At 38.6% G+C, this 11,692-nt stretch overlaps 2 protein-coding genes across 24 annotated transcripts in view; one reads left to right on the top strand and one right to left on the bottom strand.

The window, feature by feature from the left end:
* rxfp3.3a2 (relaxin family peptide receptor 3.3a2) overlaps positions 1-11,692 on the top strand; it is a 446,825-nt gene that overhangs the window by 106,655 nt on the left and 328,478 nt on the right. The gene's annotated exons all lie outside the window — the stretch shown is intronic.
* The window catches only part of myo9aa (myosin IXAa), a 92,250-nt gene that overhangs the window by 18,083 nt on the left and 62,475 nt on the right, over positions 1-11,692 (bottom strand). For 16 of the 23 annotated variants that reach the window (XM_083558690.1, XM_083558668.1, XM_083558686.1 and 13 more), the window contains 7 exons: positions 10,668-10,809; positions 8,356-8,551; positions 6,805-6,924; positions 4,615-4,684; positions 324-452; positions 113-152; positions 1-18 (listed from right to left, as the gene is read on the bottom strand). The exon at positions 1-18 is cut by the window's left edge and continues 105 nt beyond it. In XM_083558690.1, coding sequence (XP_083414816.1) covers positions 1-18; positions 113-152; positions 324-452; positions 4,615-4,684; positions 6,805-6,924; positions 8,356-8,551; positions 10,668-10,809 — 715 coding nt within the window. The remainder of the gene's footprint in view (positions 19-112; positions 153-323; positions 453-4,614; positions 4,685-6,804; positions 6,925-8,355; positions 8,552-10,667; positions 10,810-11,692) is intronic. The other 7 variants (XM_083558670.1, XM_083558682.1, XM_083558672.1 and 4 more) reach the window with 1 other exon arrangement.

The following is an 11,692-nucleotide window of genomic DNA, read 5'->3' as shown; positions in this document are numbered from 1 at the left end:
CTTCACGTTCAGCAGGTGCTGTGGCGCATCACACCAAAACCAACATCAAAATCTCCAGGAAATTCTCACAACTAAAATTTAAAATAAAGATAAGCAGTACTGCAATAGTCACCTTCGGAAGACTGGGTTTCATTTTGTAGTTTTTGTTCCTCCTGCACATAGAAGAAAATAAAGTTATGATTGACAGTAGACCAGAATATGGTCACACTGCACAATATGTTTAAAAAGTTTGGTGGTGGGCCCAAATCTGCTGTTTCTTCAGAAAGGCTGTATTGGGGAACGTGACAAACAGGGGAAAAAATAAAAATAAAAAATAAACTTACATCAGAATGCCATGGGCTCTCTCTAGGAGCTTGCTGCTGGTGGAGTTGATGAAAATCCCATCTTCATCTGCGATTGAGCCACCGGAAGATAATCGACTTTGTCTCCCAGAGCGTCCATTCTTGCCATCCCTGATGGGCAAAATATGAAATGCACATCAAATTAAAGTATGCACATTCTCAAAAGTATCTACAGCTCAGTTCCAAAGTTGCATGCACATGGGCTCCATGTGGATGACTTCAGCACATAAGTATCGTTCATGAAGCACATAGTTCTGCTGCTGAAAATCTTGACTACAGCTGTCAGTGCATTTGCGAAGTGTTCTTTTGGCATTTGGCATGAAGCTTATGGAGATATTGACGCTATGGAGGGAAACATGATCCAATTGGGAAAATTTTTTTTCAATGCCATAATTCATTCATTCATTTTCAGGAAGCCCTGCACAGAGTCACCATGGATCTAAAGCCTCTAAAAGATCACTAGACAGGAACTCACCAACCACATGCTTTTTGATGGAGTAAGGAAACAGAGAGGAAAGTCACATGGAAACAGGGAGAACATGTAAACCATCACAAAAGGCACAAACCTGAACTCGTGTTTATCAAAAGGTGATAAGAATAATTAAATATCCTACTCAAGTAAGCGTATTGTTATTACAGTAAAATTTTACTTTAGTACAAGTCAAGTTACTGGTTGAGAAATCTACTCGAGTACAAGTAAAATGTAGCTCATTTAAAATGTACTCAGAGTAAGATTTACTGAAGTTTAACAGCAGGGGTGAGGTAGTAGTGTAGTTTAAAAAGAACAAGGGGATATCATTTCCAAATTAAAGTGCTATAACAAAAAAGAAACCCCACTACAGTCCATGACTTGGGTCTAAAGTGAGTTATGAACTATCACAGCAAAAATAATCTAATCAATAATCTCCTCCTACAGCATTATTTATGATAATAAGAGCAATCGAAAATGCAGATTGAGAATTCTGAAAGTGAGCGAATCCATTTAACAACTTGCAATTCAGAATAAATTCATGAATTTGCTTTCAGCTGGGGCTGCAACAGTGGCATCTGTCTTGTCCGCCGCCACCTTTCTTTCTTGCGAATTTAGCGCGTTTGTTCTCCTCCCATCAACCATTCAGTGCAGTAGTAGTAGTTGTTTCCAGGGCTTTCCACCTCTGGTTGTTACCTACTTCTTCCTCTTCTTTCAGTTACTCCCATTAGGGGTCGCCACAGCGGATCATCAGTCTCCATACCCCCCTGTCCTCTACATCTGCCTCTTTCAAACCAACTACCTGCATGTCTTCCCTCACCACATCCACAAATCTCCTCCTTGGTCTTCTGCTTTTCCTCCTTCCTGGCGGCTCCATCCTCAACATTCTCCTACCGATATACTCCTGCCGCAGAACCTGTTCATGCCCTTAAGCGGAACAGGACTCCAAAAGATGAAAGTCCCTACACCAGTACTAGTCCTGCTTTGTGATAGTAAAAATAATCAGCAGTTTTGTAGAAAACAATCCAGGTGCTTTTTACAGGAACTTTCTGAACTGATTTTCATGCAAGCAGAGACACCACGTTGTGTTAAATCGTTAAATATTGAAAGCTCACACAGTTCTTCTCAAATACTACAATTATATTTTGTAACATATTTAACCATGTGTATTATAAGATTTAGTGGATGCTTAATACAAAGACTCAGATCAAAAACATACGTCATTAAAATGGTAATATTGGGTTTTATAATCGCAATATAATCGTTCATATTTTTCATTAGGCTATGAGCAACTAATGTGAAAGTAATGTTCTTTTAATCGACTCTCTGTCCACACCTTTGCATATCTAGGGAAATTAAATGACACTTCGTTTGTGTACTGATTGCTAGCACTCTGAGTCAAATCCCTGTGAGAACTTCAAGAACTGGCCCTTCAAGGTAAAGCTGCTTCTCCTTCCCCGGCTGAACAAACAGAAGCTCTTGTAGCTTTTAGGCGGTCAGGACGGTTAACCCTAATCCCAGTGAAAACCATTTAACACAAACCACTTAGGCATGGACTAAACAGAAAAGAGGAGATGGGGAAGAAAAAAAGACAATCCGCTGCAAGTCTTTGTTGTGTCCAGGCAAAGAAAAGCTAAAGCACATCCAACTCGTGGGGCAGCAGGAGGGCTGTGGCTGCAGAGAGGTTTATTTTGCAGCTCTGTGTGTGTGTGTGTGTGTGTGTGTGTGTGTGTGTGTGTGTGTGTGTGTGTGTGTGTGTAATAAACTTGCTCCAGTGGCTTCACCACACACAGAGACAGAACAAGGCCCGGGACTGAAGCTTCAGTTTTATGCACAGTCCTGGGGAACAACTACACAATTCCAGTCAAGGTGGGAATGTTATGGAGTTGTGATTATTTTTGCAAAACGAAATTGATTGTCGGGATCATTCCTAAAGTTTTTAAGGTAATGCTTTTGGCACATATAAAAGATCCAAGAACTAAATCAGAGTAGGCTTATACATTAGGTCGTCTAACAAATGGGATGATAAGCTAAATTCTAATTAGTTAACAGTGAAACTGAATTGGTTAAAGAGATCAGTTTGTTTTTCAAATGCTGTAAAGTGTTTTTTTTTTTTATATTCAGTAAAGCTGTGGTCTAAAGTCTGGAGGATGCTGTGATTTTTGTGAAATTATATCCAACATGCTCAAGAAAAAGTCAGAGCCCAAAGGTCCAGGTCCAGATGCATTATGACGGTAATAACGGCTGGTCCAGTACCTCTGGGTGATTTTAAATCTCTGGCGTGCATGGACATGCAGCACAAAGGAACTGTAAATAACACTACTTTCATAAAATGATATGAACCAAACTTCCCTGAATAAATAAATTATCTAGCAGTCTGGATCTATAAATATTCGAAAGACAGACCACTCTTTCTAATGGTTACACAAAAAAATCTCCAGCATTTCTTAGGTTTAAATTTCATGCATGATGATCTCAGAAAAAGGGTGTAGGCTCATGCTTCATTCTAGATGCCTGTCAAACCCATCATTCACTCTTTAAACGAAGACAAACATCTTTATTTTGTGTGCAGAAAAAGTTAAACCATCTAAATAGTTTCAGGCTTTGTGAACCTGGACTCCTTCGTGGATGATTATCAGAAGCAGATGCCGCGTGAGGCCCATTCGAGAGCGAATCCTGCTGCAAGTCAGAGTCAGTGTGAGGTTTGGAAGAACTCAGATGCTCTGCGGTAGACTGTAGGTGGTGGTGGAAGATTCAGTGGAGAGTGTGTATCCTCTCAGCTCTGTCCTCTGGGTGAGCACAGAGCTGCGCTTTAACACCACAGGAAGCAGCTGCATGGAGTTTAGTGCACACTTTGTAACCCAGCCAGCGTGTGCGCTTGCAAATCACATTGAGGGAAAACAAAGGAGCTGTTGTGAGCCACTGGCCGAGGACGCGGGGGCTAATCTCAATACCATGGAGTCGTTTAGGAGGTATGAAGTGAAGGAGGCATTCTTGTGCTCGCCGCACGCTTATCTGTCCTCTTTAAAGGACAGAAAGGATCTTATCCACATCGCTGCTAGTCAGTGTTCGAGTCGTCTTCATTTTTTAAATCATTGTACTTTTCATTTATAGTGGATTTCCTTTATTTACCAGTATTCCATATCTTTACTAGGGTTTCAAAGGGGCAAGAAAATGTCAGGTAAATTTCATTCAATTAGAACTTCATCTGGGGAATTTTGAAGACATTTGTGGGAATGTATGTGGGAAATTTGGGGACATTTAAATAAACTATCATATACAAACAAACATTAGTTTTGTCATAAGATGACAAAGATTCAGATGGACATTTGTTGACATTATTTTGTGTGCAGGATTGAAGAAATGATACGATTATGTTAAGGGGGCATGCACAGTGCGTGTAGAGGTGTGGCTTTAGCAGCCCTGCAGTAAGTGTGCTGTGTGCGTGCGCACGGTAGAAATTCAACTGAAATTGCATAAAATCTGGCTGTATGCCTTTTTTCAACCACATTTTCCCTGTTATAGGCTAACCTGCAATTTTGTAGATTCCCAGTGAATTCCCATTAATTCCCATATATTCACTTAATTCCAGAGGAAAGTTTCTTGAAAATTCTAGGAATTTTGCAACCCTAGTCTTTACATATTTGTTTGAAGAAGAGATTTTTGCATTATATCTTCCCTTCTGCTTAACTGCTTAAAATAGAAATCATGTAAAAAGTAAAACTTAGATAAAAAAAAAAAAAATACATAAATAAAAGTATATGTTAAATCTGCTGTATATGACACTATACTCTGAGTTCTTACCGGTTCGAGCGCTCGTTGTTACTGCCCTGAAGATCTGAGAGCGGTGTGCGAGGAGTCCTCCTGCTTCCACCTGAGACAAGAGACACACACACACACACACAACACATCTCTTACAAAGGACAAGCGCTTGAGTCACTAAACCAACTTTACAAACACACCAGACAGATAAGAGCACATGTGAGCTTCATGTGTGCGATTATAAAATTAACAATGATTATGAATTGGGTGGATGGGAAATGATGAGTTTATAAAACATGCTTTAATCATGAGGAGAAGAAGAGAAATGCACAGTCAAAATGAGCTGTGTCTGCATAGACTAATAAATCTGAAAATCTTTCCTGCTTTTCTTTACTGAATTCATTCTTATTGAAATTATTTTCCTCTCATTCATGGTGTTTATTTTACAGAACTGGGTATGCTGGGAATGAGACGGAGTGTAAACATTTTATAAAGCAACAACAAATCTTAAAAAAAAATAATAATAATAATAATAATAATTTCATATGGAAAAAAAGAGATCAATCTGTCTTTCTCTGGAAGTTAATAAGAGGGAAAAAAAAAGTCTCTTCCATGTCAAAATACATAAGCTTTGCTTCTGACAGTTACAAATCTCTGACTCTGGAGACTCCTTTCCCCGATGTAAAATACATTTCTCCTTGTCCAATTCCCACCCGCAGCCACCTCTCTCCAGTCACATAACACCTACCAACTGGGAACAGTTAAGGTCTGAGACTTGTGAAGCCACCGCACTTGTTTTTCAAACCGGTACATCCGAGGGCCACGTAAAAAACTCTGAGAAAATTGCTATACTTCCTTTTTAGCTTTCATGTGCTCACAGATGCCTACAATTAACTAGTGTGAGTGACAGAGTAAAAAGAGCCAATCAAACATAGCCAATTTGGCTCTCGTAAACTTATTCAAACGTGTAATCTGCAAGTGAACTTGGGAGCAAGTAATGATTAATTATTATTCCTTAACAACACTTATTATTAATCTCTATTAAGCTTTTACTATAGAAATATATATTTTTTACATATAAACCAGTAATTTGTAGTTTGCATTACTGCCAGAGCTGCAGTTTTAAAAAAAGAAAAAAAAAAAAGTGCTAATCAGAATTAAGAATATAACAGAAATATAGTAAAAAGTGCATACAAATATACACTGACCAGGCATAACTTTATGGACAGCGATCAGGCATAACATTATGACCACCTGCCTTATATTGTGTTGGTACCCCTTTTTGCTGCAAAACAGTCCTGACTTGTCGAGCATTAACACTATTGACTTCTTTGGTAAGCTACAGTTGCTCATCTGTTGGATTGAACCACACGGGCCAGCCATTAATCCCTACGCAAGTTACGCCCATGACCCTGTTGCCGGTTCACCACTGTTCCTTCCCTAGACCACTTTTGTTAAATACTGACCACTGCAGTCTGGGAAAATCCCACAAAAGCTGCAGTTTTGGAGATGCTCTGTCCCAGTCGTCTAGCCATCACAATTTTGCCCTTGTCAAACTTGCTCAAATCCTTACACTTGCCCATTCTTCCTACTTCTAACACATTAACATTGAGGACAAAATGTAAACTTGTTGCCTAATAATATATTCCACCCAGTTTCCATGATTAAGAGATCAGTGTAATTCACTTACTGCTCACAACTTTAATGTCATAAATGTTATGCCTGGTTGGTGTATAAATCGATATATCTGCTATTATGCATGCTAAGAGAGCAGGTCTTTACTTTGCCTTGAAGTCAAAGAGGTTAGCGATATGCCACTAGACCCCACACACATATACACCCACGCGCACACCCACACCCACACACAAAGACGGCCGTTAGCGAGAGAGACATGTGCAGGCACAGATGCGTCATTTGACACAAAGGCAGGTGCAGAACCAAAGGGTTTAGACACAAAGGGGAAGAGCAGCCACTTGTTGTATTACTTATATATTAGTGCACACAAAAAAAACCCAATGCTGACTCTATTCCAATTAATGCTTTTTCGAAATATATTTCATCGTGATAAAGGAAGCGGAGTCATGAAACCACACCCTTTGTTTTGTATTTATTTCCTAGAAAATGACCCTCACAATTTGACATCTTTGGGTTAGTTTTAGCTGGTGCCCCTTGTACGCCTTGGCCCCTTTGTGCATGGAGTGAGGAGACGGAATAGTGGAAAGGCAGCCTTACTGTACTTCTCCTCCTTGCACCTCTGCAGGATCTCTAAGCTTCTCTGATGCACAGGGTGGTGCAGAAAGCTAAAACTATCCACACTTTTCAAAACTGTGCATGGAGCAGCAGCGTCATGCCCTTGGGAAGCACAAAAAAGGGAGAGATAGAGAGATACAGAAGAGAAAGATTAAACAGGGAGAAATAAGATGTGCAATTAACTAGAGAATCATCTGCAAAGCTTCAAACATATGTATATATAGAGAGAGAGAGAAAGAGAGGGAGGAAGAAAGAGGCACATAAAATGCAGATAACTTGAGCAATCAGGCGTCAGTGGTGCACACAATGTCTTCTTTTCAAATCCTTTCTTTGTGAGTAGTTTTATTAAACTAAACTAAATAAAGAGACCATTTATCTTTGCAGTAATACACAACTCATTCATAAAACAGTCATCATGAAGGAGTTGTATGTTTATAAATACAGTCTAAGGTAAAAAGGTTGAGTCTAACTGGAGCATTCAAGAGGCAGTACTAGGGTGAGAATCACTTAAACTAAAGCCTGATGCCTCATGCTGTCAAACAAACAACCGCCTGCACCTTTAGCGCTCAAGTAAGTACGAGACATATCTGAGTGAAGCAAAAAGATCCAAGCTGACTGCTCTATGAGATTATACCTGCAGCACAGTAAAAGGAAAAAGCTGCTAAAGAAGATCTTAAAAAAAAAAAAAAAGAAGAAGAAGAAAATGTTAAAAGGTGCTATATATGCAGGACCACTGAGCAAATACAGAAGCTGAGCTGGCTTGCAAAAACGCACACCCACACACACTATGTTGAATTATAAACAATACAAGCTTTGTTAATCTACAATAAGCTAACATTGATACACTGGTGATCTAAATCCAAATGCAAACGAGGTTAATTTTTTAATTTTCTTTTTAAAAACAAAGTGACACCCAGTCATCCTTTTAATCCGCTTACAATCCCTGAAACAGGTTTCTGAGTTCCGCTCAACACATAATGTTTAAAATTGTTCCAGATTCCTTTTTCTTTGCTCTTGATGTTGATAAGACAAAGAAACACAGCTGGTCATTTCATAGAGAATGTTGCTGACTGTTACAAAGAGCTGAAGATGTGCACTACACGGCTGAAAATCTTACAGTTGTGCAAATGTAACCAATAATGCAAAGACCAATATGACGAATGATTTCACATCAACATTTCTGAAATATTTATGTGAATCGGAGAAACCAGCCAAAATATGTGGTCGTAGTGTTTTTGCTCTTCCATCATTTTTTAGGTAATGCTCAATAGTAAAAACAGCTGAGAACTGCTGCAAGAAGAACTTTTTGTGTTTCCTTTGCACATTTAAAAAAAAAAAAAATCTCTAATGCTTTTTACCAGTGTCTTACTAGAGCCCTGCTCTTCCACACCGCAAATTCTCCAGTAAAAAGCTCTACGGGTATCACACTCATTCACTACATCCTATGTGACTAGAGTAAACACCTGAAAAGGAAAGATCTGTCATCTGCTGTTCATTCCTCTGCACAGTGTATCCAGGAAAGAAAAAACTCACCACTCTTCTTCTCAGTGTGTCTCCTCCCAGCCTCCCTGAAGGCCACCACGGCTCTGCAGTAGGCACGCAACACAGCCCAGCGGAACGTAGCCACCGGGTCGATGCCAATCAGGCCACCAATGAAGGTGTTTCTACTGCTCTTCAGCAAAGCGACAATGTCTGGCCGCATGTGATCTGTGTTCTTCTCCCTGAAGTCCTGAGTGTGGAGGAAGAAAGAGAGACTGGCTGAATTACCCGGTATACATGTAAAATCCTGAAACTCAACAAAGGAAAAAGTGATTTCTCCATATATATGAAAAATCTATTGGCAAAGTTTCTCTTATACACAAAGAAAAACACTTGTATTACAGATGAGGTTAAGTGTCTTTTAAATAAAAAAAATCAAGCAAAGTGCTACTTTAGGAAAACGATCAAATACTGGGTGATGCAATGTCCCAAAAATTAATTATTTTTCAATAACACATTTTGTTTTTCTTTTATTTATTGTGTTATTCGTTTGTAGTTAAACTGTAGTTAAAATATCACATTTTAAATATCATAATATTTTCTTTTTCTTATGGCAAAAAGCCACCATTTCAAATCCATCCAAGCCCCTGTGTACGTTGCGTTACATCCACATTCTGCTAATAAGAACTGAGAATTCAAATAATATAGGGAAAATAAATGCTCTCTGAAATGCTTTCTCTGAAATATGAAACAAAAAACCTGGAAAAGAAAGAACAACCCTAAGCATGTTGTCCAATTACAAATATATTAGATCCTACATTTCTACAAACATGAACATTTATGAAAGCCATCTCTCAACAGAAGTGTGAGACTACTCAACATACCATGTGAAAAAAATACTAAAAGCAAATGTAAGAAGTGTAGGAAAAATAAGTACAGTATAGGAAGGGAAAAGAATAAAGCTAGATAACTCAGTTCATGTGAACCTAATGACATGATTCAACAGAGATGAAACTGTACACAGACCATTCCATTAGCAAAAACTAATTCATCCCACTGTTCAGCACAAGCACCTCAATTGCGCTCTACTGAGGTCCATTTACTTTTAATGATGTTTCTTTTTCACAATACAACAGACTAAACAAAAACAGACACGAGCGCTCTCAATGTTTATACAAGTCATCAGTAATGATTGCAGTAACTACAGGCCGGAATGTGTGCGCGTGTGCAAGAGCCCCAAATCATGATTTAATTAATACGACATGTTCTGGCAGTGTGATTAAGCACATTTGTCCTTCGGGTTAAAGAAAAGTTACTACAGCTTTTACAGAACACCGATCAGGTGCCCATTTGTTTTTAAATGTTTTTAAATGAGTGAGCTGCTGGAGCCTATGGAAAGTCATTTTCATGCTCACCAATCAGAGTATTAGACAACAAAATTGATTACAGGAACACCAACATGCACTGTAATGCAATGATGTCATATTTTCCAGCAGCGTTTATTATTTTCACCCTATGGTAAGATCTGCGTTAAGAATAAAAACGAGTGTGATCGTGTTACGCGTCTGGGATTACTTTACAGCTCCGAGCTCCTTTGAACGTTGCGAAGAGTTATGATATGCTGCGCGTACTCTTTGAAAGCTTGTAATTAGTTCCTTAAATGTATCGCGTATGTAAGATGAAGAAACAATAGCAATTAAATTAGGTCCGTCAAGAACATTACAGCAAACTGTTAAGGCTAAGGATATTACTGAATTTGCAAGACAACTGCACATGGATCCTGAGGTCGGATTGGTTCTCAGAAACCACGTTCTCAGAAAATTTACTGTGGTGCAATACCAACATAAATATTAGTGGTGGAACTGACTAAACAATTTAGTTTTTGTGTTACAAATAGTTATTTAGGGTTCTAGAAGGTTACTGCGTAGTACCGCTAACAGTTTACCTATTACAGATAGAAGCCTTTTTCTACCAAAAGGTCTGTCTGTGTTCTAACCTTCAGGACTGTCAAGATTCCTAAATAAATAAAACAGATAAAAGCTTTACCATTGCTGGGCACAACATTTCTTCTTAAAAAACATACAGACAGGTGTTTGGAATCTGACGGCCCATCTAGTAAATGTTGCATATGATCTCCATATGTACATAAGAAACGCAAGTGAGTGTGTCAACAGCAGAATTCATTCATCGAGTATAAACCAGCCCTTTGGAAATCATTCGCTGCCATATGGAAGATAACAGCAGCTTTTATTTGCTTTATGAGCATTTTAATCATGTTTGATCACTACTGTTGAATCACTGTGAGCATATGTGAGAATTCAGAAGAAAACTGTAAATCTCCTGGGGTTAGTGAGTGCAGCTCTCACCTTCACACCGTACTTGACCTTTCCAGCGTAGTGTTTGATGATAAAGGCTGGCTCCATCACTGTAGGAAATTCGATGTAGCTGTTGCCCTCGTGTTGCCGCTTGAACTTATCCAGCAGTGTCTGGTTGGTGGCCTGCGGAAAGCTGTGACAGAACAGAATTTTAGCTTTAAAGTTTAAGCTTTGAAGTAAAATAAGCAATTTTTCCAAAAAAAATTCCACATTTCTTTCACGCTAGCAATTTTCAGCAAGACTTGAATAAAAAAGAAAAAAAAGGGGGAGGAATAAAAATGCTTTTAATGATTAAAAATATATCATTAAAAACTACTGAAAGTATTCTTATGAAAAAAATTTACCCATAGCAACACTACACATTTAATAATTACATGTATTTTTCAAGAACAGGGTAAAAACAAATATGTGAAACTCACAATAGCAAAAATTACTATGTGTTGGACTATTTGAAGAATCAACTACTACAATGAACCCATTCATGGTTTCTTAGTACAGCTTCCTTTTAAACTGAAATTAGGAATTAATATTGGAGCCCTGAAGGTTACCGAAGACATAAAATACAAGAAGCAGCACCAGACAAAGGTCGAAATAAAAATGGCTGAGTAAAATGCTACATTACATATTAGTAATCTTTAATGCTGTTTACACAGCAAGGCTAACTGTGACAGGAGGGCGAAGGTCAGGGATAGACAGACAGAAGTAAAGAGAGGGAATGAGATGCAGGAATATGATAAACATAGCCAGTTCCTTTAGCCTTGGGGGGAACAAGAGCTGCTGCCAGTACTTTAACAGAAAAGCAACAGCTACAGGAAGAGGAAGAATGTGCCATGAGAGTTGAACTATAAAAACCACAGAGTCTGATTTCGAGCTATTTTAAGAGGTTTCTTAACATAATAATAATAATAATAATTCTCAGTTTTCTTTCTTAACAGTGAGCAAATGTCAGTTCAGATTTCAAAACCCAATTGATGTGATCCAGGAGCATGACAGGTTTGTGCTCTTTTTTTAGGGCC

This window comes from Silurus aristotelis (assembly GCF_946808225.1).
Source record: "Silurus aristotelis genome assembly, chromosome: 13".
Classification (NCBI taxonomy): domain Eukaryota; kingdom Metazoa; phylum Chordata; class Actinopteri; order Siluriformes; family Siluridae; genus Silurus; species Silurus aristotelis.
The sequence above is the reverse complement of the archived record's forward strand: the minus strand, read 5'-3'. Positions and strand labels throughout refer to the sequence as shown.